Source organism: Oncorhynchus mykiss, chromosome 25, assembly GCF_057628025.1.
Source record: "Oncorhynchus mykiss isolate SJ-2025 chromosome 25, ASM5762802v1, whole genome shotgun sequence".
Taxonomy (NCBI): Eukaryota; Metazoa; Chordata; class Actinopteri; order Salmoniformes; family Salmonidae; genus Oncorhynchus; species Oncorhynchus mykiss.
This window is the reverse complement of record NC_143046.1, coordinates 73,804,199-73,829,255: the sequence shown is the minus strand read 5'-3', so window position 1 is coordinate 73,829,255 and position 25,057 is coordinate 73,804,199. Positions and strand designations below refer to the sequence as shown.

Here is a 25,057-nt window from a genome sequence, read left to right as displayed (position 1 = left end):
TGGTTGGTCTTTATACCTGGCTGGGGCTGAAGGCTCATCTATGGCTGAACTCAGGATGTGTTTGATGATGTGTTCCTGAAACAAAGGACAGGGTCTATCAATAAATGATCAATCAATCAATCAATAATTAACTGATTGAGAGATTAATGAACCCATCAGCCTGTTTTATTCTCCATTGAACAACAGGTGTGCTGCTAAATCACACACGCACAAAACAGACTCCCTACTGGCTGAATCAACCGGTGTTTTGTCATTCACAGCCAGATGGAACACTCTCATGCATGAAATTAGCTCTTTAACCAGCAATCAACAACATGCGGCACAATAACAACAAGATCCTGTGAATGGGCTATTGTGACATAGCTGACGACCCACTAGAGAGTTAGATAACCTAGCACTACTGCTCCCTCAGTACCACAAGGGGAAGAAATTAAAAGGTAATTGGGTTTAATGTGGGTTTGATACAACATCAAACAATAGGTGGCTTGGGTGGTCTAATGGTTACGAGTGGTCTAATGGTTTTTAGTGGTCTAATAGTTACTAGTGGTCTAATGGTTTTTAGTGGTCTAATGGTTACCAGTGGTCTAATGGTTACTAGTGGTCTAATGGTTACCAGTGGTCTAGTGGTCTAATGGTTACCAGTGGTCTAATGGTCTAATGGCTACCAGTGGTCTAATGGTTTTTAGTGGTCTAATGGTTATTAGTGGTCTAATGGTTACAAGTGGTCTAATGGTTATTAGTGGTCTAATGGTTACAAGTGGTCTAATGGTTATTAGTGGTATAATGGTTACCAGTGGTCAAGTGGTCTAATGGTTACCAGTGGTCTAATGGTTTTTAGTGGTCTAATGGTTACTAATGGTCTAGTGGTTAATAGTGGTCTAATGGTTACTAGTGGTCTAATGGTTACCAGTGGTCTAATGGTTACCAGTGGTCTAGTGGTCTAATGGTTACCAGTGGTCTAATGGTTACCAGTGGTCTAATGGTCTAATGGTTACCAGTGGTCTAATGGTTTTTAGTGGTCTAATGGTTATTAGTGGTCTAATGGTTACCAGTGGTCTAATGGTTTTTAGTGGTCTAATGGTTATTAGTGGTCTAATGGTTACAAGTGGTCTAATGGTTATTAGTGGTCTAATGGTTACAAGTGGTCTAATGGTTATTAGTGGTATAATGGTTACCAGTGGTCAAGTGGTCTAATGGTTACCAGTGGTCTAATGGTTTTTAGTGGTCTAATGGTTACTAATGGTCTAGTGGTTAATAGTGGTCTAATGGTTACTAGTGGTCTAATGGTTACCAGTGGTCTAATGGTTACCAGTGGTCTAGTGGTCTAATGGTTACCAGTGGTCTAATGGTTACCAGTGGTCTAATGGTCTAATGGTTACCAGTGGTCTAATGGTTTTTAGTGGTCTAATGGTTATTAGTGGTCTAATGGTTACAAGTGGTCTAATGGTTACAAGTGGTCTAATGGTTTTTAGTGGTCTAATGGTTACTAATGGTCTAATGGTTAATAGTGCTCTAATGGTTACTAGTGGTCTAATGGTGTTTAGTGGTCTAATGGTTTTTAGTGGTCTAATGGTTACTAGTGGTCTAATGGTTACTAGTGGTCTAATGGTTACTAGTGTTCTAATGGTTACTAGTGGTCTAATGGTTTTTAGAGGTCTAATGGTTACTAATAGTTACTAGTGTTCTAATGATCAAATGGTTACTAATGGTCTCGTGGTTACTAATGGTCTCGTGGTTACTAATGGTTATCAGTGTTCTAATGGTTACTAGTGGTCTAGTGGTTACCAGTTGTCACTAATGGTCTAGTGGTTACAAGTGTTTACTAGTAGTCACTAACGGTCTAGTGGTTACTAGTGGTTACTAGTAGTCACTAATGGTCTAGTGGTTACTAGTGGTCACTAATGGTCTAGTGGTTACTAATGGTCTCGTGGTTACTAATGGTCGAGTGGTTACTAGTGGTTACTAGTAGTCACTAATGGTCTAGTGGTTACTAGTGGTTACTAATGGTCTAGTGGTTACTAATGGTCTAGTGGTTAATAATGGTCACTAGTGGTCTAGTGGTTACTAATGTTTTTTAGTGGTCTAATGGTTACTAGTAATGGTTACTAGTGGTCTAGTGGTGTAATGGTTACTAGAGGTCTAATGGTTACTAGTGGTCTAATGGTTACTTATGGTCTAGTGGTCTAATGGTTACTAGTGGACTAATGGTTACTAGTGGTCTAATGGTTACTAGTGGTCTAATGGTTACTAATAGTTACTAGTGTTCTAATGGTTACCAGTGGTCTAATGGTTACTAGTGATCAAGAGGTCTAATGGTTACTAATGGTCTAGTGGTCTAATGGTTACTAGTGGTCTAGTGGTATAATGTTTTTTAGTGGCCTAGTGGTTACTAATGGTCTCGTGGTTACTTATAGTTACTAGTGTTCTAGTGGTTACTTGTGGTTACTAGTAGTCACTAATGGTCTAGTGGTTACTAATGGTTACTAGTAGTCACTAATGGTCTAGTGGTTGCTAGTGGTCTAGTGGTTACTAGTAGTCACTAATGGCCCAGTGGTAACTAATGGTCTAGTGGTTACTAATGGTCTAGTGGTCACTAGTGGTTACTAATGGTCTAGTGGTTACTAGTAGTCACTAATGGTCCAGTGGTAACTAATGGTCTAGTGGTTACTAGTGGTTACTAGTAGTCACAAATGGTCTCGTGGTTACTAGTGGTCACTCATGGTCTAGTGGTTACTAATGGTCTAGTGGTTACTAATGGTCTAGTGGTCACTAGTGGTCTCGTAGTTAATAGTGGTCTCGTGGTTAATAGTGGTCTCGTGGTTAATAGTGGTCTCGTGGTTAATAGTGGTCTCGTGGTTAATAGTGGTCTCGTGGTTATTAGTGGTCTCGTGGTTAATAGTGGTCTCGTGGTTAATAGTGGTCTCGTGGTTAATAGTGGTCTCGTGGTTAATAGTGGTCTCGTGGTTAATAGTGGTCTCGTGGTTAATAGTGGTCTCGTGGTTAATAGTGGTCTCGTGGTTAATAGTGGTCTCGTGGTTAATAGTGGTCTCGTGGTTAATAGTGGTCTCGTGGTTAATAGTGGTCTCGTGGTTAATAGTGGTCTCGTGGTTAATAGTGGTCTCGTGGTTAATAGTGGTCTCGTGGTTAATAGTGGTCTCGTGGTTAATAGTGGTCTCGTGGTTAATAGTGGTCTCGTGGTTAATAGTGGTCTCGTGGTTAATAGTGGTCTCGTGGTTAATAGTGGTCTCGTGGTTGGTGCCGCCACCTCCAGTATATTAATACCGGTGTAAATGTGGGTAATAACTTTAAATCCCACTGCCATTTGACACACTGTGTCCCCTCCTATCTTTCCAATACTCCCCTCTCTCTGACCATCTGTTCAATAAAATCACACAAACTACCACGTATTTAAAAATATATAAAACAATCAAAAAGCAATAGGGGCAATCAATAAATGTTCAATACCCAAACGTGGAGCGGTTCCTACAGGTTGAAGCAATAGAATAAAGCAAGTTGAAAATGTAGAGTTAACCAACCACCCCACATGAGGACGGTTACCTTAACGTCTCTGAACTTGGTCATGACCACGTCAGCAGTGGTGGGGTGTAGGGCAGGCAGCTCCTCGTATAGGTTAGGGAAACACACCAGAGAACCCAGCAGGATCTGAGCCTCCACCCGTGGGGCCTGACAGAGAGACAAACAGGGGGGTAAACTCAGAAGACTACAGTGTTGAAACAGATAATTTAACTGTACTGGGGGAGGTGTTGTGTGGTGCATCCAGAAGTAGGTGTACAGTATATTGAAGCAAGTTTTCTGATTTAAAATGAGGGGAGACACCTCAAAATGTAAAGTGAATCTGCACTTATGAGAATAAACATCAGTCAGTCAGCCAATAATCAGTCAGCCAATAAGTCAGTCAGTCCTAACAGACAGCTATTCCAGTGCATTACGATCATAATCAGAGAGATAGTGAATTGCAGCAGTGTTGTTCTCACATTGAGGGAGGAGCAGGCTGTGACTCTGCTGGCTGCGATGATGAAATCCAGGATAAGCATGGTGGCTCCAGGCAGCCCGATGGAGAAGAACCGAGGAGAACAGTGCTTAATGATGGTGTTCACTATGTCCTGAGAAACACAGAGGGAACAGTATTTAACAGAGGGTAGTGATAACTGCAGCCAACACACTCTCTCTCAGTCTTCCTCTCTCTCAGAAACACACGCGCACGAAAACACACACACCTGGTCGACGTGCATAAGGCCACAGTGCATGATGTTGTAGAAGTGTGTGAGGAAGTCTGAGTTGGGCGAAACGTCCTGCCTCCTCTTCATGATCTTACAGATGAGCTTGTAGGCGTGTAGCTTCCCCTGTTTGTACCTCTCTGTCAGCATGGTCGCCTGTACAGGGGACAAGCAGTCGTGACACAGTCACAGATACAAGGGTAGAAGAGTTATGTTATTCACTTCAGTGTAATGTTAAAAATAAGGCTCTCCTGTATCTGTACATACTGTACCAGTCAAAAGTTTGGACGCATCTACTCATTCAAGGGGTTTTCTTTATTTTTTTACTATGTTAGACAATGTAGAATAATAGTGAAGACATCAAAACTATGAAATAACACATATGGAATCATGTCGTATCCGAAAAAGTGTTAAACAAAATACATTTTATATTTGAGATTCTTCAAAGTAGCCACCCGTTGCCTTGATGACAGCTTTGCACACACTTGGCATTCTCTCAACCACCTTCATGAGGTAGTCACCTGGAATGCATTTCAATTAATAGGTGTGCCTTTGTAACAGTATAAATTTAGACCGTCCCCTCGCCCATACCCGGGCGCGAACCAGGGACACATCAACAACAGTCACCCACGAAGCGTCGTTACCCATCGCTCCACAAAAGCCGCGGCCCTTGCAGAGCAAGGGGAACTACTACTTCAATGTCTCAGAGCAAGTGACGTCACTGATTGAAACGCTATTTAGCGCCCACGCTAACTAAGCTAGCCGTTTCACATCCGTTACACTCACCCCCCTTTTGACCTTCCTCCTTTTTCCGCAGCAACCAGTAATCCGGGTCAACAGCATCAATGTAACAGTATAATTTTAAACCGTCCCCTCGCCCATACCCGGGCGCGAACCAGGGACCTTCTGCACACATCAACAACAGTCACCCACGAAGCGTCGTTACCCATCGCTCCACAACAGCCGCGGCCCTTGCAGAGCAAGGGGAACTACTACTTCAAGGTCTCAGAGCAAGTGACGTCACTGATTGAAACGCTATTTAGCGCCCACGCTAACTAAGCTAGCCGTTTCACATCCGTTACACCTTAGTAAAAAAGTTAATTTGTGGAATTTCTTTCCTTCTTAATTCATTTGAGCCAATCAGTTGTGTTGTGACAAGGTAGGGGTGGTATACAGAAGATAGCCCTATTTGGTAAAAGACCAAGTCCATATTATGGCAAGAACAGCTCAAATAAGCAAAGAAAAACGACAGTCCATCATTACTTTAAGACATGAAGGTCAGTCAATCCGGAAAATGTCAATAACTTTCAAAAACTAAGTGCAGTCGCAAAAACCATCAAGTACTATGATGAAACTGGCTCTCATGAGGACCGCCACAGGAAAGGAAGACTCAGAGTTAACTCTGCTGCAGAGGATAAGTTCATTAGAGTTAACTGCACCTCAAATTACAACAAAAATAAATAACAGACACATCTCAACATCAAATGTTCAGAGGAGACTATGTGAATCAGGCCTTCATGGTCGAATTGCTGCAAAGAAACCACTACTAAAGGACACCAATAAGAAGAGACTTGCTTGGGCCAAGAAACACGAGCAATGGACATTAGACCAGTGTAAATCTGTCCTTTGGTCTGATGAGTCCAAATTTGAGATTTTTGGTTCCAACTGCCATGTCTTTGTGAGACGCAGAGTAGGTGAATGGGTGATCTCTGCATGTGTATTTCCCACAGTAAAGCATGGAGGAGGTGGTGGGATGGTGTGGGGATGCTTTGCTGGTGACACTGTCTGCCATTTATTTAGAATTCAAGGCACAATTAACCAGCATGGTTACCACAGCATTCTGCAGTGATATGGTATCCTGACAATCATTTGTTTTTCAACAGGACAATAACCCAACACACCTGCAGGCTGTGTAAGGGCTAGTTGACCAAGAAGGAGAGTGATGGAGTGCTGCATCAGATGACCTGGCCTCCACAATCACCTGACCTCAACCCAATTGAGATGATTTGGGATGAGTTGGAACGCAGAGCGAAGGAAAAGCATCCAACAAGTGCTCAGCTTATGTGGGAACTCCTTCAAGACTGTTGGAAAAGGATTCCAGGTGAAGCTGGTTGAAAGAATGCCAAGAGTGTGCAAAGCTGTCATCAAGGCAAAGGGTGGCTACTTTGAAGAATTTAAAATCTATTTTGATTTGTTTAACACTTTTTTGGTAACTACATGATTCCATATGTGTAATTTCATAGTTTCGATGCCTTCGCTATTATTCGACAATGTAGAAAATAGTAAAAATAAAGAAAAACCCTTGAATGAGTAGGTGTGTCCAAACTTTTGACTGGTACTGTATGTTGCCCTCAAAGTACATGTATTTTATAAAGTAATGGAACAGTGAGGGGTAATACTTACTTTGAAGAGCCAGGGGGTGAGGATCCGGAGGGGAGGGATGAGGACCGGGGGAGGAGGAGATGACTGGTTGTCCAGAGAGATGCCCAGATTATCTCTGATCTGGTGAGAGAGGGAGAAAGGAGAAAGAGAGAAAGAAGAAAGAAAAGAGTGAGAGAGAAGATAGGAGAAAAAGAAAGAAAGGAGAGAGAAAGAGAAAGAAAGAGTAAATTAATGTTGTGAATGAGTGTCTTACATACATTGATCCAGTAACTTCCATTCTTGTATTGAGTACACAGTCTGATTCCCGTATGGTTCCTCACCTTGGCCAGGTTCTGCCACAGCTCACAGAGATAGTCAAAGACCTGCGCGTGGATCTCTGGGTCCTTAATGGTGTTCACATCACCCAGAATGCCTAGCATCCTCCGCCACATCACCGTGGCAACGTCAGCGTGCCAACCGGTCAGGGAGCCACCGGCCATCACACTGCAGTCCTCTGTAGGAAACTCACTGGTTTCTGAGAGGAGGGAAAAGGGGGACAACACTTTTGAGTACACTGTTAGTATGTAAGTAAGGCTGAGTGTGTAGTGCGTTTGTGTTGTGTGACAGATAGGTGAGGGACCGTTCAAGTTTGGGTAGTGACTAGATAAACCAGTTACTATAGAGAGCAGTGTTGGTGTGTGTGTATTACCCAGGTCATCAGGAGTGTGTAGTACAGAGTGATGTAGTTTCTCATCCAGCTGCAGGTCCTCGTGCTGCAGCCCTATGTGTTCAGCGGTCAGGGTGGCTGGAGACGGGCTCTGTGAGCAGGAACCACCCAGGGAATGCATCGGGGACGCACTCTCTGAACCTGGATGAAGGCACACAGAGATTGATGTAATGAATTAGGTAGACATTGTATAATAATAATTTATTGGATTGAAAGCTTATTTCATCATGGATTTCTATGAGCTTTCCTAGATGATCAAAGTTCTTTAATGTGGGAATGTCACTAAGATGTATAAAAGGATGAGTGATGTGGACATTGAAAGCCGATGTGTTCTGATCTGTGAATCTGCAACTCTGACCTGTGATGGTGTCTGCAGACAGGCCTTGCTGGCTCAGACTGCTGGTCTCTGAGTCTGTCTGTGTGTGTGTGTGTGTGTCTCTCTCTCTCTCTGACCTGTGATGGTGATGGCGTCTGCAGACAGGCCGTGTTGGCTCAGACTGCTGGTCTCTGAATCTATGTGCAGGGTGGTGAGGCTGGACAGCTCCTGTTCCTCTGCAGTCTGGGGCAGCCCTCCAAGGCTAGCGTTATCCTGGTCCAAAGACCCAGCACCACAGCCATCTGGACCAAAGCTGAAATCTAACAGCATAGTGCCACCCAGTGGTCAGTACAAGTAGTAGTCCTCTAGCATGTCAAGAGCAATATACAATTCCCTCCCACTCCGATCCACGCCCACTCCGATCCACGCCCACTCCGATCCACTCCCACTCCGATCCACTCCCACTCCGATCCACTCCCACTCCGATCCACTCCCCTACTATGTTACTTAGTTACAGAACCAGGTTTTTTACACAATCAATATGCATGCAAAGCAAGCGTGAGCTAACTGATATAATCATGATTTATAACCTGTAATATCCTTAACAACACGAGTCACTGATTTAACGAGATGTGACATCAGCTGTCACTTACTTTCCAACTTGCAGTTGGCGTACTGGAAGGCGTTGAAGGAGTCTGACTGGCTGTCGGAGCTGATGACGTCGCTGCTGCTGGCGGGGGAGGTCCACTCAGAGGGCACACCGGGGTCGTCCACGGGTTGTGAGACGTTCTGACGGCCCAGGAGCTCCGGCAGGTCTTTGGGGATCTCCAGACTACAGGGGCTACTGCCACGCCTCGTCATGCCCTACAGAGAGAGATAGAGAGGAGAAGTTAGTACTCTAATGTTTGGACTAAACATATAGAGAGCATAAGCTGAGAACATTCACTTATTAACTCAGCTCAGAAATGGTGTGTGTGCGTGTGTGTGCACGCGTGTGCATGAGAAATGAAAAATAAAATTGAAAGGTGACTTACCGAGGTGCCTCTCGCTCGCAGACGCTCTTGGATAAATTCGTCCATCAGGTCTCCAAAGTTTTGGTTGCCGTTATCACTGGACACAGGACGCATCGTCTGACAAGGGTCCTCTTTGTTGCCTGTGCCCAGGCAGAGAGCAAAGGACATACACGTCACCCCATTGTCAGAAGATACTGACACACACAGCTACAAGCATCTTCACATCTTTATCATACAGATCTCCTCAACACAATACAAGACCATTGGACTAAAATATTGAATGCATGTCATTCCTATAGGCAGTGGATAACGTTAAGTTCAGAAATGTATGCCTGTGTAAAAGTATCAGTCAATAAAGTAAGGTAACTGTGGTGTTGTATGTGCTGTTAAATAAAGATGAAGAATTAAGGTAACTGCTGCACAATTCTCAACGAAACAATCTTAAAGAAAATACAACCAACACAACTGAGTCCAACCAGTAAAGCGATGCAGGAGTTACTCACATGCATGCAGTCCGAGAGAGAGAGAGAGAGAGAGAGAGAGAGAGAGAGAGAGAGACAAAACTTTGTCGTCTTGTCTAAGCCATGAGTACAGCACATCACAGAACAGAGATTAGTCTAGCTATGTAAACTGCACTGTGGTTGGGCGAGGGAGTGGTCAGTTAGTCTAGCTATGTAAACTGCACTGTGGTTGTGCGAGGTAGCGGTCAGTTAGTCTAGCTATGTAAACTGCACTGTGGTTGGGTGAGGGAGCGGTCAGTCAGTTAGTCTAGCTATGTAAACTGCACTGTGGTTGGGCGAGGGAACGGTCAGTTAGTTAGTCTAGCTATGTAAACTGCACTGTGGTTGGGCGAGGGAGCGGCCAGTCAGTTAGTCTAGCTATGTAAACTGCACTGTGGTTGGGCGAGGGAGCGGTCAGTCAGTCTAGCTATGTAAACTGCACTGTGGTTGGGTGAGGGAGTGGTCAGTCAGTTAGTCTAGCTATGTAAACTGCACTGTGGTTGGGTGAGGGAGCGGTCAGTCAGTCAGTCTAGCTATGTAAACTGCACTGTGGTTGGGTGAGGGAGCGGTCAGTCAGTCAGTCTAGCTATGTAAACTGCACTGTGGTTGGGTGAGGGAGCGGTCAGTCAGTTAGTCTAGCTATGTAAACTGTACTGTGGTTGGGTGAGGGAGCTGTCAGTCAGTTAGTCTAGCTATGTAAACTGCACTGTGGTTGGGCGAGGGAGCAGTCAGTCAGTCTAGCTATGTAAACTGCACTGTGGTTTGGTGAGGGAGCAGCCAGTCAGTTAGTGTGTTAACTGGGTAGCCAAGGGAAACTGAAAGATGAGGCAGCATACATATGAAGGCCATGATACATTAATTAACAGTTACTGTATTCACTTAAATGTTGAACTGGATTGTCAAAGAGAAGCAGAGGGCAGAGAGTATGTTTCCATCCCATGACATTTCTCTGGATAGTTTGAACTTTCAACTGTGTTAAAGTTTTAAACTAGTGACCTGCCATTAAAAATGTGTGAATCTACTGCCCAAAGAAGCCACTACTGCATGTTCTGCTAACCCAAAGATTATGGCAAGCTGTGTCAACTGCCAATGTTAAAATAGTATCTAGCTACGCCAGTGAAATTTAGTGGAAGAAAAAATAAGAGACATTGGACTTTGTGGTGTCATTGAAGTGACTCAAGAGGGCCCAGCTCAATGCGTGGTGCTGAAATCCTATTCTACATCAAAAGGGTTATACTGCCCCCACCTGTTTGGAGGTATATTGATATGTTGTTATTAGAGCATCAGCTTAGTCTGGAGGACACAGATACATTTCCCAGTTTCATGTATACATGGAAGAAATGGACTTCATAGACCAGTATCATGCTACACTATGTGTTCTGTGTCAATTTATCAATGTAAATGAGTTAGATAGCCAGTTTTGGCTTGTAGATTTGCCCCCAGTGTGTGCAGTTAATGTGTTGTAAGGTGTTGAGTTGCTATGATAGAGAAGGCGGAGGTATGAGGCCGCATGCATCATTCAGGGAAGGAAGAGGAGGGGAAGAAGATATTTAGTCCAAGAAGCTGTAGGAGGAGGAGGGGAGAGTCATCCCAGGAGGTGGGGCCTTTGGCCGGGCTTTGGTTCTTTTTGGGGATCATGTCTGCTACTTTAAAACAGGAAAGACAAAAAAAAAAGATGCTTCAATTCAATCCGCATTCAGCAAAAACAGTTAATAAAAAAAAACTGAAAAAGATGGAGGAGATAGAACGGTGGTGCTTTGTGTTTTTGTTTCATTCTGTAGTTTTGTTTTTCCATGTTGTGGTAGTGCCTTGGAGCACAGTGACGCTCCTCAAGTCTCTCACCTGGTGCTTTCTTTCCAAAATAGCCCAATACGTGAGTGTACAGGTCCCTCAGGGGCGCCTCTGTGGCCACGCCGGGGGCTTTGCTTTGCCGCTGCGGGGACGCGGAGCCGGAGGCGTGGGCCTTGGGCTTGGAGAGAGCATGGACCACAGATTTATACACACCGCCCAACAGAGCCCCCTGCTGCTGCCGAGAAGGACTGAGCCCCGACTCCGCATCCTGGGACCTGGACCGGGTCCCACGAGGCCGAAGGGAGGAGCGCCCCAGACGGACACGTCCTGGCTCAGTCGCATGACCCCCCACTCCACTGGCCTCCCGTTCCGGCTGCTCCCCACTTCCGCTCACCCCCTCCCCTCCTGACCTATCTTTACCCTTTGACCCCCCCAACCCTGCCCCTGTCCCAGCCCCTCCAGACCCCACCCCTCCTACAGAGTGGCTGCTGAAGTGGCTGAGGCGGCGGAGCCTGGTCCTCCAGTGGGCCTCCTTGGAGTCTAGAGGGCTGTGGAACTGGACAGACTCTGTGGAGGGCCGGAAGCTGACGTGTACCCCTCCCCCTGCCCCATGGCGCTTTTTGGGCCTACCCCGGACCAGCCTGGGCTTCAGGGAGTGGTGGAGGTTGAGGGAGAAGGACTGCTGCTGGGGCTGAGGGGCCTCTTGGCCTGAACCTCCTGTTTCATTATTATACTCACAATCTGTGGCGTCTTGCCTGACCAAGTAGGGCTCTGCCCTATTCTCTGTTCCCCGAGTAGTTACATGCTGGTCAAGACTAGAGCTCGCCCTGCTGATCAGCTCCCAGTCATCACTCTGTTCCAAACACTCATAGATGCTCTTCTCAGCAGGCTGCTGCTCTGCCTCTGTACTGCTCTCTTCTGCTGAGTTTAAGATGCTATGCTGCCTTACCTGGACCTGTCTCCTGACCTGCTGTGACCCTGACTGTACCATCACAGTGCGACCCTCCACAGCATCACTAGGGCCACCCCTCTCCCCCCCTCCACCTCCCCCCTCCAGGCTTATGTGCATCAGGTACTCCCTGAGAGAGCTAAGCAGGTCCTCCTCCCCCTGCATGTCCCCCTCCTCATCTCTCTCAGAGGACTGGGTGAGGTTGGAGGAGAAGGAGGCTCCACCACATGTCCAGTCAGGGGCAGGGGGGCGGGGGCCTATCATCTGCCACAGGTAGTCATAGATGCTATCCCCCACTTCCAGAGAGGTCACCTTGCTACCTGGGGCTGTGTGGGGGTTGGGGGGGTGCAGGGAGTGGCTCCGGGAGGAGCAAGGGGGGTGGTGGGCGTGGTGGGGGGCAAAGACAGCGGTGATGGTGGAGTGAGGGGGGGGACTGTCGGGGACAGGAAGTGCACCTTTGACCCTCTCAGCGATGAAGGGCTCCATGATGTCAGAAGCGCTGCTGCTGCGGGGGAGCGGAGGCCCCTGGGGTTCCAGGTCACTGGATGCTGAGAACACCTCAGAGGCCGGGGTATTCTCGCTCTGGGAGCAGTGGCGGATCCTGGGTGCCCGAGAGGCCATGACCATGGGGGGGTCCTCCATATCTGGACAAAGGGGATACACAGGGCACAGCTCACTGGAGAGGGGTCCTACCAACTCTACGTGCAGGAAAACACAGCGAAGGGAATGGATCAGTAACATACACCACACCGTGGTGCAGCAATATGATCATATACAGTCATATATTTTCCATATTTTGTTAATTTATAGCCTCATTCTAAAATGGATTAAATAGTTGTTGTTTTTTTCATCAATCTAGACACAACACCCCATAATGACAAAGCAAAAACCGGTTTAGAAATTTTAGCAAATGTATAAAAAAAAAAGAAATACCTTATTTACATACAGTACCAGGCAAAATTTTGGCCACACCTACTTATTCAAGGAATTTTCTTTATTTTGACTATTTTCTACATTGTAGAATATTAGCGAAGGCATCAGAACTATGAAATAACACATATGGATTTGATTCTTCAAAGCAACCACCCTTTGCCTTGATGATAGATTTGCACACTCTTGGCATTATCTCAACCAAACCAAACTTGTCTCCAAACTTTTGACTGGTACTGTAAGTATTCAGACCCTTTGCTGTAAGACTCTAAATTTAGGTCAGGTGCATCCTGTTTCCATTGAACATCCTTGAGATATTTCTACAACTTGTTTGGAGTCCACCTGTGATAAATTCAGTTGATGGGACACGATTTGGAAAGGCACACACCTGTCTATATAAAGGTCCCACAGTCGACAGTGCATGTCAGTGCACAGACGAAAGCATGAGGTTGAAGGAATTGTCCGTAGAGCTCAGAGACAGGATTGTTGTGATGCACAGATCTGGGAAGGGTACCAAAAAAAATGTCTGCAGCGTTTAAGGTCCCCAAGAATACAGTAGCCTCTTAAATTTGGAACCACCAAGACTCTTCCTAGAGCTGGCCACCCAGCCAAACTGAGCAATCTGGGGAGAAGGGCCTTTGTCAGGGAGGTGACCAAGAACCCAATGGTCCCTCTGACAGAGCACCAGAATTCCTCTGTGGAGATGGGAGAACCTTCCAGAAGGACAACCATCTCTGCAGCACTCTTCCGATCAGGCCTTTATGGTAGAGTGGCCAGACGGAAGCCATTCCTCAGTAAAACTCATGACAGCCCGCTTGGAGTTTGCTAAAAGGCACCTAAAGGACTCTGACCATGAGAAACAAGATTCTCTGGTCTGATGAAACCAAGAATGAACTCTTTGGCCTGAATGCCAAGCGTCACGTCTGGAGGAAACCTGGCACCATCCCTAAGGTGAAACATGGAGTGGCAGGATCATGCTGTGGGGATGTTTATAAGCGTCAGGGACTGGGAGGTTAGTCCGGATTTAGGGAAAGATGAACGAAGCAAAGTACAGAGAGATCCTTGATGAAAACCTACTCCAGAGATCTCAGGACCTCAAACTGGGGACAAAGGGGGTGATCAATTTTGTTTTAAGTTCCTCGGTGTACACATCACAGACAAACTGAAATGGTCCACCCACTCAGACAGTGGTAAAGAAGGCGCAACAGCGTCTCTTCACCCTCAGGAGGCTGAAGAAATTTGGCTTGTCACCCAAAACCCTGACAAACTTTTACAGATGCACAAACGAGAGCATCCTGTAGGGCTGTAACACATTCTGGTACAGCAACTGCACCGCCCTCAACCACAAGGTTCTCCAGAGGGTGGTGCAGTCTGCACAACGCATCACCGGGGGCAAACTCCCTGCCCTCCATGACAGCTACAACACCCGATGTCACAGGAAGGCAAAAAAGACAATCAAGGACAATAACCACTTGAGCCACACCCTGTTCACACCGCTACCATCCAGAAGGCGAGGCATGTACAGGTGCATCAAAGCTGCGACCAAGAGACTGAAAAACAGCTTCTATCTCAAGGCCATCAGACTGCTAAACAGCCATCACTAACACAGAGAGGCTGCTGCCTACATTGAGACCCAATCACTGGCCACTTTAATAAATGGATCACTAGTCACTTTAAAACAATGCCACTTTAAATAATGCCACTTTAATAATCTTTACATATCTTACATTACTCATATCATATATACTGTATTTTATACCATCTATTGCACCTTGCATATGCTGCTCGGCCATCGCTCATCCATATACAGTTGAAGTCGGAAGTTTACATACACTTCGGTTGGAGTCATTAAAACTCGTTTTTCAACCACTCCACACATTTCTTGTTAACAAACTATAATTTTGGAAAGTCAGTTTGGACATCTACTTTGTGCATGACACAAGTTATTTTTCCAACAATTGTTTACAGACAGATTATTTCACTTAGAATTCACTGTATCACAATTCCAGAGGGTCAGAAGTTTACATACATTAACTTGACTGTGCTTTTAAACAGCTTGAAAGATTCCAGAAAATGATGTCATGCTTTAGAAGCTTCTGATAAGCTAATTGACATCATTTTAGTCAATTGGAGGTGTACCTTTGGATGCATTTCAAGGCCTACCTTCAAACTCAGCCTCTTTACTTGATATCATGGGAAAATCAAAAGAAATCAGCCAAGACCCCAGAAAAACAATTGTAGACCTCCACAAGTCTGGTTCATCCTTGGGAGCAATTTCCAAATGCCTGAAGGTACTATGTTCATCTGTACAAACAATAGTATGCAAGTATAAACACCATGGGACCACGCAGCCATCATACTGCTCAGGAAGGAGACACGTTCTGTCTCCTAGAGATGAACGTACTTTGGTGCGAAAAATGCAAATCAATCCCAGAACAACAGCAAAGGACCTTGTGAAGATGCTGGAGGAAACATGTATAAAAGTATCTATATCCACAGTAAAACGAGTCCTATATTGACAACCTGAAAGGCCGCTCAGCAAGGAAGAAGCCACTGCTCCAAAACCGCCATAAAAAAGCCAGACAACGGTTTACAACTGCACCTGGGGACAAATATAGTACATTTTGGAGAAATGTCCTCTGGGCTGGTGAAACAAAAATAGAACTGTTTGGCCATAATGACCTTCGTCATGTTTGGAGGAAAAAGGGGGATGCTTGCAAGCCGAAGAACACCATCCCAACTGTGAAGCACGGGGTGGCAGCATCATGTTGTGGGGGTGCTTTGCTGCAGGAGGGACTTGTGCACTTCACAAAATAGATGGCATCATTAGGCAGGAAAATTATGTCGATATATTGAAGCAACATCTCAAGACATCAGTCAGGAAGTTAAAGCTTGGTCGTAAATGGGTCCTCCAAATGGGCAATGACCCTAAGCATATTTCCAAAGTTGTGACAAAATGGCTTAAGGACAACAAAGTCAAGGTATTGGAGTGGCCATCACAAAGCCCTGAGTTCAATCCTACAGGAAATCTGTGGGCAGAACTGAAAAAGTGTGCGCGAGCAAGGTGACCTACAAACCTGACTCAGTTAGACCAGCTCTGTCGGGAGGAATGGGCCAAAATTCACCCACTTATTGTGGAAAGCTTGTGGAAGGCTACCCAAAATGTTATACCCAAGTTAAACCATTTAAAGGCAATGCTACCAAATACTAATTGAGTGCATATAAACTTCTGACCCACTGGGAATGTGATGAAAGAAAGAAATGCTGAAATAAATCATTCGCTCTACTATTATTCTATTATTTCACATTCACATTCTTCAAAATAAAGTGGTGATCCTAACTGACCTAAGACAGGGCGTTTTTACTAGGATTAAATGTCAGAAAAACTGGGTTTAAATGTATTTGGCTAAGGTGTATGTAAACTTCCGACTTAAATTGTACATATTCTCACTCACCCCTTTAGATTTGTGTGTATTAGGTAGTTGTGTGGGAAATTGTTAGATTACTTGTTAGATATTACTGCACTGTCGGAATTAGAAGCACAAGCATTTCGCTACACTCACTTTAACATCTGCTAACCATGTGTATGTGACCAATAAAATTGAATTTGAAAGGTTCACCTTCCAACAGGACAATGACCCTAAGCACACAGTGAAGACAACACAGGCAGGCTTTGGGGCAGACTCTATCTGTTTAAAATGTTTAATACATTTGCAAAAATCCCTAAAAACCTTTTTTCGATTCGTCATCTATGGGGTATTGTGTGTAGATTGATGAGGGAAAAAAATCTGTTTAATCAATTTCAGAATAAGGCTGTGTAACGTTAAAAAATGTGAAAAAGGGGAAGGAGTCTGAATACTTCCCGAATGCATTGCACATCTGTGTAAAGGATGAAATGATCAGGTAGTTGAATTTAGTCAGCCCAATAGGCAGGTTTGTATTAATGGTTTCATTTCACCCAAGAGCACCAACCAAGTCCATGCAATAACATGTTGTTTTCTTATGTATGCATGTTCTCATATACAAAAACAATGGCAGACAAAACATGGCAAAAACTGCATTCCTTTTCATGGTTAATGGAATATTTAAGCTGCATCCAATCATATCCATATCATTAAAGCCAAAACAGCTGCAGTAGAGGAAACAGACTAATTACAATTCATCAATAAGAACAAATGAGAATTCATCCCAAAAAAATCATTTAAAAAATGGGTTGACAATATGTCATATTTTAGCAGAAGCCATAAAATCATACATTTATAGGGACTAGGTGTGCACACCAAACCGCATGCAGGGGAAACTGTTTGGATCTGAGAAGGATATTAAATAGTGATTCAGAAACAACAACAACAGCCTAAAAACACAACACACCGCCAGAGTCTAGACCTGAGAGAAATATCCTCAAACAAGAGCTCACAAACACACCAAGACAAGCAGGCTGTGTGGAATCACAAGCAAAGGCAAGCATAGAAACAACATGCAAAGACAGACAAGAACATACAGATAGTGAGTGAAGAAGTGAAGTGGGTGGAGGGGGGTACAGATAGAGGTACAGGTACAGGCGTAGAGTAGTGGGCTCTACCTGCCAGCTCGTCAGCTAGGGAGGTGAGGACAGAGTCAGACAGGAGAGGGTGGAGAGGATGGATCAGGACAGGGGCACTTTTAGCGCTGCGGATAAAGGCTTGGGACAGGAAGCTGTCGCCCGTAGAGCAGCTACGCAGGGCTGAGGGACGGACGGACGCAACACAGAGAGAAGAGAGAAGGAAGGAGAAGGAGAGAAAGGAGGGAGGGGAGGTGAAAGAAGGAAAGGGGAGAGAAAATAGAGAAGAGTAGGGGTCGTGGAATAGAGGGACAGAGAGGAAATGGATAGAAAAGGAGTTTAGAAAGAAGAGGAAGGTAAAAACAGGAGAGAGGAGGAAGGTGAGAAAGTGAAAGGAGAAAGTGAGGACTGTGAGCGTAAGGCAGAGAGCAGTGACCTTCAGAGAGGAGAACTAGGAAAAGGAAAAGCTGCTGTCTGTCTGTCTGTACCTCAGGAGCCAGGTCACAGAGCCCTCCGTGATTATAACTGTAGGTTACGACTGTAACCCCGGTTCTCTGATCGTATGAGTGAAGTATTTCACTATGGGATACTTCTCCAGCGTATTCGTCAGAAGCCTTATTACAGTACGCCAGCCATGATTGGCTGGACGTCGAGACGGGTCTCTGAGTCATTCAAGAATAAACCACACATCTTCCTCGCTCATGCAAGGAGGGGATGGTCTGGTGAAATACCTCACTCATACTATCAGAGAACCGGGGTTACAGTCGTAACCTGTAGTTCTCTTTCAAGTGTTCGTTTCGGTATTTCACTATGGGATATACTGAGTCCCGTATTGCCAGACAAGCTTATCCTGACGACCGACTGCCCTGTGCTATATATCACACAAATGGGCCTTACTCGCAGAAGACGTGCACGTAAAACAGTATGCACCAGGGTTGGTGCAGTGACATCAAGCCCATAGAACTTGCAAAGGCAAAGCCCAACTCGCTGCTGAGCAAATATCTTGGACAGATATGCCCCCAAATAAAGCCCAGGCCGTAGCCATTCCTCTAGTGGAATGAGCCCGTAGACCAGCAGGAGACTGAAGACCCTTACTTGTGCAGGCCAAAGCAATAGCCCCCACTATCCAGTGGGAGAGGCATTGTTTAGTGAGTGCTTTACCTGTGAGGTTTCACCCAGGAAACAAACCAATGATCACATTTCCTAAATCCCTCCTGCCCATGTAAATGCGCAGAGCACGTACTGGACACAACATATGCAATCGTTGATGCCACAATGATACCCTATTGTTACCAGGTGCAAATTGCAGACATGACGAGTGCACCGAGAATGCGTGAATGTCACTTACACGCTTTGCAGAAGTCAGTAGTCGTAATAGCGCAGTCTTAAATGAAAGAATCTTCAGTTCCACCTGATCCAGCGGCTCAAAAGGCTGTTGGCATAGAGCATCCAAAACAACTGATAAATCCCATGACGGGGCCAGCAGTTTGGACACCGGACACAAGCGACGTGCACCCTTTATAAAACGAGTGACAAGGGGGTGTTGCCCCACTGTCATGTTCCCAAAACCCTCCTGACAAGCCAAAATAGCTGCCAGATATACTTTAATGGTAGAAAAGGCCTTTCCTTTTTCTACTAATTCCTGTAGAAACGACAGGATTACCGGGACAGAGCACTGGAATGACACTGTCTGTATTTTAGCGCACCATTCCTCAAACACCTGCCATTTATAATTATAAAGGGACTAAAATGGATGCGGCTCTAGCACTCAGTGGAAATTACAATGTGGCACTATTTGTATGAGCGATAGCCCCATCTATCACACCCTGGCTAGGGTGGGGGAAATCAGGATCGGAGGGATAATGCATACAGGAGGACGCGTGACCACTCGTGCGCCAACAAGTCCACTCCCATCGGTGCATCCCGATCCCTCACGGAAAATAACAGTGGACACTGAGTACTCTCCATTGATGCATAAAGATCCACTGCTGGCATGCCGAAGTACATCAAAACCTGATTGGCTACCTCTGGGTGGAGCTTCCCCTCTCTGTATAAAGGGTTCCCCCTGGCAAGTAAATCTGCCCCCAGATTTAGTACATGAGTAGCTCTCAGTGACTGGAGATGCACACTGCTCCACATAATCAGTATGTGTGCCCGTGTGTGTAAGTGAGGGGATAGCAGTCCCCCTTGTCTGTTTATGTACTCCACAACAGTGGTATTGTCTGTTCTGACTAGAACATGACGCACCACCAGAAATGGGAGGAACAACTTTAATGCTAAGGACACTGTAAAGAGCTAACCCTCTCATGTTCAAACGTCCTAATGGAATGACTGCTAAAGCCTAGTGGCCTCAGGCATGTTTTGAATGAGACCAGGTTCCCTCTGTGAAACAGTGCTAGAACATCTTGGAATGTTCTTATATGTTCCATAAAAAGGCGAGCTTTGAACGATACCGAATCCAGGATTAAACCTAGGAAAGATATTGTCTGCGTGGGAATCAGAACACTCTTTACTGTGTTTATTCTGAAACCTAGAAGTGTCAGGTGTTCCTATAATAGCTGACTGTGTTCTAAGACCTCATCTTCGATTGCGTGCACAGCAGCCAATCGTCTATGTATGTCATCAGCTGAATGCCCTTCTCTCTGAGTGGGGCTATAGCTGCCTCGGTACACTTCGTAAAGACAGGAGGTGACACAAGAGGCTGAAAGGGAGCACCAGAAATTTGTAGATCACGCACTGAAAAGCAAATCTGAGAAATGTCCTGTGTGGGGAGAGTATATTGAGATGTGAAAGTAAGCGTCCTTCAGGTCGACGGATATGAACCAATCGCCTGGGCGCACAGAACGTAGCAGAGCAGTGTGTGTGTCAATAATCTGAAAGTGTACTTTCTCATGTGTCTGTTCAGAGCACGTAGATCTAAGATCGGGCGTAGGCTGCCTCCTTTTTTGGAACCAGGAAATATCGAGTAAAAACCGCAGTGGCTTTGCTCGGGAAGAACAATTCTTATTGTCCTTTTTCCTATTAGCGATGTGATTTCCTCTCGGAGTACATGCGCTGATTCCGCCTGAGCCTGAGCGCATATGATTCCCTTGAATCTGGGCAGGGTGACAGATAATTGTAGTCTGTATCCCCTGTCTATTGTGCCCTGTACCCAGTTTGACACTGTTCATGCCCGCCAATTCACTCTCTGCTCCGAGAGAGGGCTGACCCGGGCTTTCCCCCATAGATGATGCCCCTCTGGGGGGAGGGTGTGCGACAGGCCGTGACGCACTACGCGCGTCCAGCTGGCTCGTAGCGGGAGAACGCGCTCATGAGAAACATGTCTGACTGCTCCCTTGGCCTGTAGCCTGGTTGCGCTAGTGTTAACATTTTTTATGTGAACTGACATTGGGGAGTGTTTGAGACAAGAGGGGGGCTTTGTGGAAGCATCCATCTGAACATGGTCTCTTCTCCTCTTTGGGCTGTACTCTGTGACCACCAACTTGGACCAGGTACGCCGGAAGAACACTGAGGTGCCTGGGAACTTGCACCCTGGAACAGGCTCGGGATTGGAAGAGGGGATAGAACTGGGCTTGGGGAGACTGTTCTTGCCTCTCTGGCGATGGGGACATCGCTAGACCATGCACTTTTTTCCCCCACTGGGTGGGGTTAGGAGCAGGCTGGCCCCTTGGTGCCATGGGAGAGAAGGAGGGCTTCTTAGACCAGGGGCCCTTAGAATCCAAGTTTCCCTGCTGCCCTGGGTTCGCAGCCTAGGGGGCTGGGCGTCTGGGGATCTTAAAGGTTGAGGGTGGTCGACCTGCTGCAGCCTGGGCGAAGGTGCGGAGAGGCACAGGGTAGGCACTGGGCTGTGTATTCCTGGGCAGACAGCTTCACCCTCCCTCGTTTTCTCCTCACAACGTTTCTGCATCATCTCAACAGTGGGACCGAAAAGGCTTTTAGGGTCTACTGGAGCATCTAGGATCTTCAGCTTCTCACTGATAGGTTGAGCCATCCAGATCTCTCCTGGGATATCATGAGTCACATGGCTCTCCCTGACAGCGGCTGTGAGCAGACGCAGGTTGAGGTCTGTGGTAATACAGATCTCATTCCATAGACCAGGCTCTGGTTTGACCGCTAGCTCCTCCTGTAGCTCTGCTTGGTATGCCGAGAGCATGGAGGTGGTGCTGAGAGCCCTCACTGCTGTGGCAACCGACCTCTAGTTTTACTCTGTCACAGAGGACTGGAAGGACTCGTACTTGGTTGGTAAGGTGTGGATTGTGCCCCCCCTTCGTGTTCTGTTCCTGATTCCCCGGCAGAAAGCTTGGTGGGCTGGCATGAGGGGATGGAGGAATCTTTGTCTCCAACAGATGATTCTGAAAGGAGACTGTCGGAAAATCCTGTGGAGTCGTTGTCGGCGGGGGGGGGTGTTGCGAGGTTGCAGGTGGAGTCCTCCAGCAGCGGTGATATGGCGTCGAGCTGGTCGCCCCAGCTAGAGCTAGCCGTTGTGCCACGATCTCCCGTGGGGATATCCATCACCTCCGGTGCGCCGGTCTCCATGTTAGGATCCTGTTGACTCAGGCTAGCTTGGCGTGCTAACCTGCGATGGAGGCTCTTCACAGTGAAGAAGGCACAGTGTGGACAGGAGCCAAGGGAGGCTAATGCTTCCTGGGCATGTTGCAGCCCAAGGCAAGCGGAGCACACCGAGTGGGTGTCCTTGGTCGATATCTTATTTCCACAGGAGCAGATTCGTGCTGGGAGCTTCTTCTTGTTTGATGTGGGAGATGCCTTTGTTGCATAGCTTGGATGCTATGTTTTTAGCTGCCAGAAAAAAATTGCATAGTATGCTAGGCCGATAGCTAGCGATTAGAGTGGGTTATCTCCGACGGTTGCACTCGGTGTGATGGCCAGGTACTGTTTCCGAAAGGAAAGGTTTGAAAAGATAGCTTGATGTAGCTAGTAAACTTTTCTTGCCGAAGTAAAAAAAAAAAAAAAAAAGCTAGCTAGCGTGGTGGCTAGTTTGCCGACGACTAATCACTGTTCGGATACAGCTAACTTGGTTGTGAACGAGTTCGCTGTGTCACAGCTGTACCTGTTACTCACTCAAATAATTTTCCTCTAGCTATGGTGAAGGGAATCCCAAGAAAAGCACCCGGTGAGCGAGTTGTAAGCTCACGTCTGTGTACAGTTTAGCTATTTCTGGAAAATGCAGTCGTGTCGAGGTAAGCTTTCTGATGAAAAGCGAGAAGAGGTGTTACAATGACTCAGAAACACTGCGTCATTGTCCTTTATAAGGTAGGAAGGACACCCTTCCCCGACACACGTCTCGATGTTCAGCCAATTATGGCTGGCGTAGTGTAATAAGGCTTCTGATGAATATGCTGGGGGCATATCCCATAGTGAAATGCCGAAACGAATAATTGAAAGAGAACCCACACAACCCTTATGCTCAGTTGAAACCTTCTTCACTGGAGGACTCCCACACAGTACTGATTTCCTATTTCATTGATTATGTATAAATGGCTAAAATAATTTAATGACAGTTAACAGCAGTATAGCAGCATTATAGCAGCATTGACCATTACACCAAAATCTTACTCAAATGTGCCACGTACATAGATCTACTGAAACCATCACATAAAGCATTTTAAATCATCCATAAAAATATATCTTAAACGCCTTGCCATAAGGTTAAGACAACCACCCTTCCCATATGTAGACATGTAGTTTCCTCTGATAAATATGACAGCTGTGACACTAACCCACAGTCTTCTGGCGCATGATGTTCCTGGCCTTCTCCATACCCGGGGAGCCAGCGGTGGTGGCACTGCGCTGCCTCATGGCTGCTGCTTGACCGCTCCCAGGCTGGTCCCTGCTCCAGCCCTTAGAGAACGAATGGCCCACAGCCGTCTTCTGGCCCTCGTGAGCGCCCCCTAGTGACCAACACAGAGAGGGAAAGATTGGGTTCAGGTTGGAACGTCTCTGTGGTGTTAAAAAATAGAAAGGGAGGGAGGGAGGGAGGGAGGGAGTGAGTGAGTGAGTGAGTGAGTGAGTGAGTGAGTGAGTGAGTGAGTGAGTGAGTGAGTGAGTGAGTGAGTGAGTGAGTGAGTGAGGGAGCAGTGGTGTAGTGGTCCAATTGCACAGGCACCTAGCACTGTTGTTTGGTTAGCAGTGTTTCTGTAGCACATGAATTGGAGTTGGAAAATAAATGGCTACTGGATTGATGCAATAAAATAAGGTTTTGGGAAAGCGTTTCCATTTACCAGAAGATGGTTAGGCCTATCATTATCATCGCTATATTTTTTATATTTCTTAATTGTTTTAAACCTGGACATTTGACTTCATATTATGAGGAATGTCTTACCTTACTTTAAAGTAGCCTATAGCCAAAATCCCACCATAGAAACATGGAGGCAATTATTTTTATATAGACTTAGTCATATGCTTTCTCCTGTTCTATTGGCTTTCCTTCAACTTTCTTCCATTGTCAAGCAGCCAAAAGCATTATCTTAGTAAAATTAGCAAACCATGATGGTTGTTGCATATTTAAATCCCCTCTATTTTTACATTTCGAACAGATATTTCCATCTCTGTCCATGAAACCGCTCGTATGTGTGGTGCACATTTTAGAACGCCGGTTTCCTGCAAATTGCAATTTGGTAGTCACGCGAAGGCCTACAACCATCGGTACATTGCTGCGCCTAAATGTGAAGAACTAATAGTTTATCAAAATTCTAAGCTAAACATTCTGATCTGTTCCATCAGCCTTATTAATTGAAATGGCGTATTCCTCCACTAGACCACTTTGGTACCTATCAGCGGGTATTAAGAAGTGAGTACATGCAATGCCCATGTGGTTATACGCCGTATACCTGCCTATACCCTCCAGTACACTGCTGAGAGAGTGATAGAGAGAGGAAGCAGTGTGTGTACCTTTTCCCTTGTGTTTCTTCTGTTTCTGTTCGCTCAGCTTGTCCAGGGGCAGCTCGTTGAGGTCCAGACTGTACAGGTTATGGAACAAAATAATAATAAAATAAAAAAATGGCCATCCCTCACTTAGATTCCATTACAAATTGAACCTCTGTTTAATATTACCGTAAAACTTCAATTAAAACGCAGTCTCAAATAGCCGCCGGTCCCTTTTAATAGGCAGGCAACGGCACACATTTCAGCAAATAAATGCCTGTCTCAAATAAACGGCGTGTCTAAATTCATTGTTTACGGGGTTATCATGAATTACATTCAATTGTTTACGAGGTTTAATGTTTGATTCAGCAATGACTTGAAAAAAAGCAATCATCTATCTGGCAGTAAGAAACTGATAATAACTGGCAAGCACAAAAACAGTCAACAACTTCGGGAGTGTAGACCCCCAGAAATCATCTTATCGCCCTCTATTGGCGAATGTAAGAACTGCCGAAAATGCAGTCATTATTCTGTCAAGGATCTTTAAAAAATATATACATAATAGAGGCATACTAAGACAAAATAAACTTGACAATGTGTAACAGATAACACATTAGTGCAGGAAATAATATAATAAATTGATTAAAATGCTGGAAGTGAATTCTGGAATTAAACAATTAACTATGAAAATTAACAAAAGCTGTGTGCATTAAGGAAAAAGACTCCTGGCTCGAATAGAAGCCTGGCTCTAATAAGCGACTGTTGTGTTCAGGGATTTAATCAAATATTTGCCCGGGCTATTAATTTAAG

At 45.6% G+C, this 25,057-nt stretch overlaps 1 protein-coding gene across 10 annotated transcripts in view; it reads right to left on the bottom strand.

The window, feature by feature from the left end:
- Positions 1–25,057, bottom strand: part of LOC110505733 (ral GTPase-activating protein subunit alpha-1) — a 117,034-nt gene that overhangs the window by 70,638 nt on the left and 21,339 nt on the right. For 3 of the 10 annotated variants that reach the window (XM_090221037.1, XM_090221034.1, XM_090221036.1), the window contains exons 16-29: positions 24,275–24,350; positions 23,104–23,274; positions 17,408–17,548; positions 10,998–12,539; positions 8,677–8,795; positions 8,296–8,506; positions 7,780–7,962; positions 7,309–7,467; positions 6,941–7,134; positions 6,642–6,740; positions 4,239–4,394; positions 3,996–4,124; positions 3,559–3,684; positions 17–75 (exon numbers count right to left, since the gene is read on the bottom strand). In XM_090221037.1, coding sequence (XP_090077163.1) covers positions 17–75; positions 3,559–3,684; positions 3,996–4,124; positions 4,239–4,394; positions 6,642–6,740; positions 6,941–7,134; positions 7,309–7,467; positions 7,780–7,962; positions 8,296–8,506; positions 8,677–8,795; positions 10,998–12,539; positions 17,408–17,548; positions 23,104–23,274; positions 24,275–24,350 — 3,365 coding nt within the window. Of the gene's footprint in view, positions 1–16; positions 76–3,558; positions 3,685–3,995; positions 4,125–4,238; positions 4,395–6,641; positions 6,741–6,940; positions 7,135–7,308; positions 7,468–7,779; positions 7,963–8,295; positions 8,507–8,676; positions 8,796–9,812; positions 10,802–10,997; positions 12,540–17,407; positions 17,549–23,103; positions 23,275–24,274; positions 24,351–25,057 lie in introns of those variants that run through there. The other 7 variants (XM_090221035.1, XM_090221044.1, XM_090221040.1 and 4 more) reach the window with 5 other exon arrangements.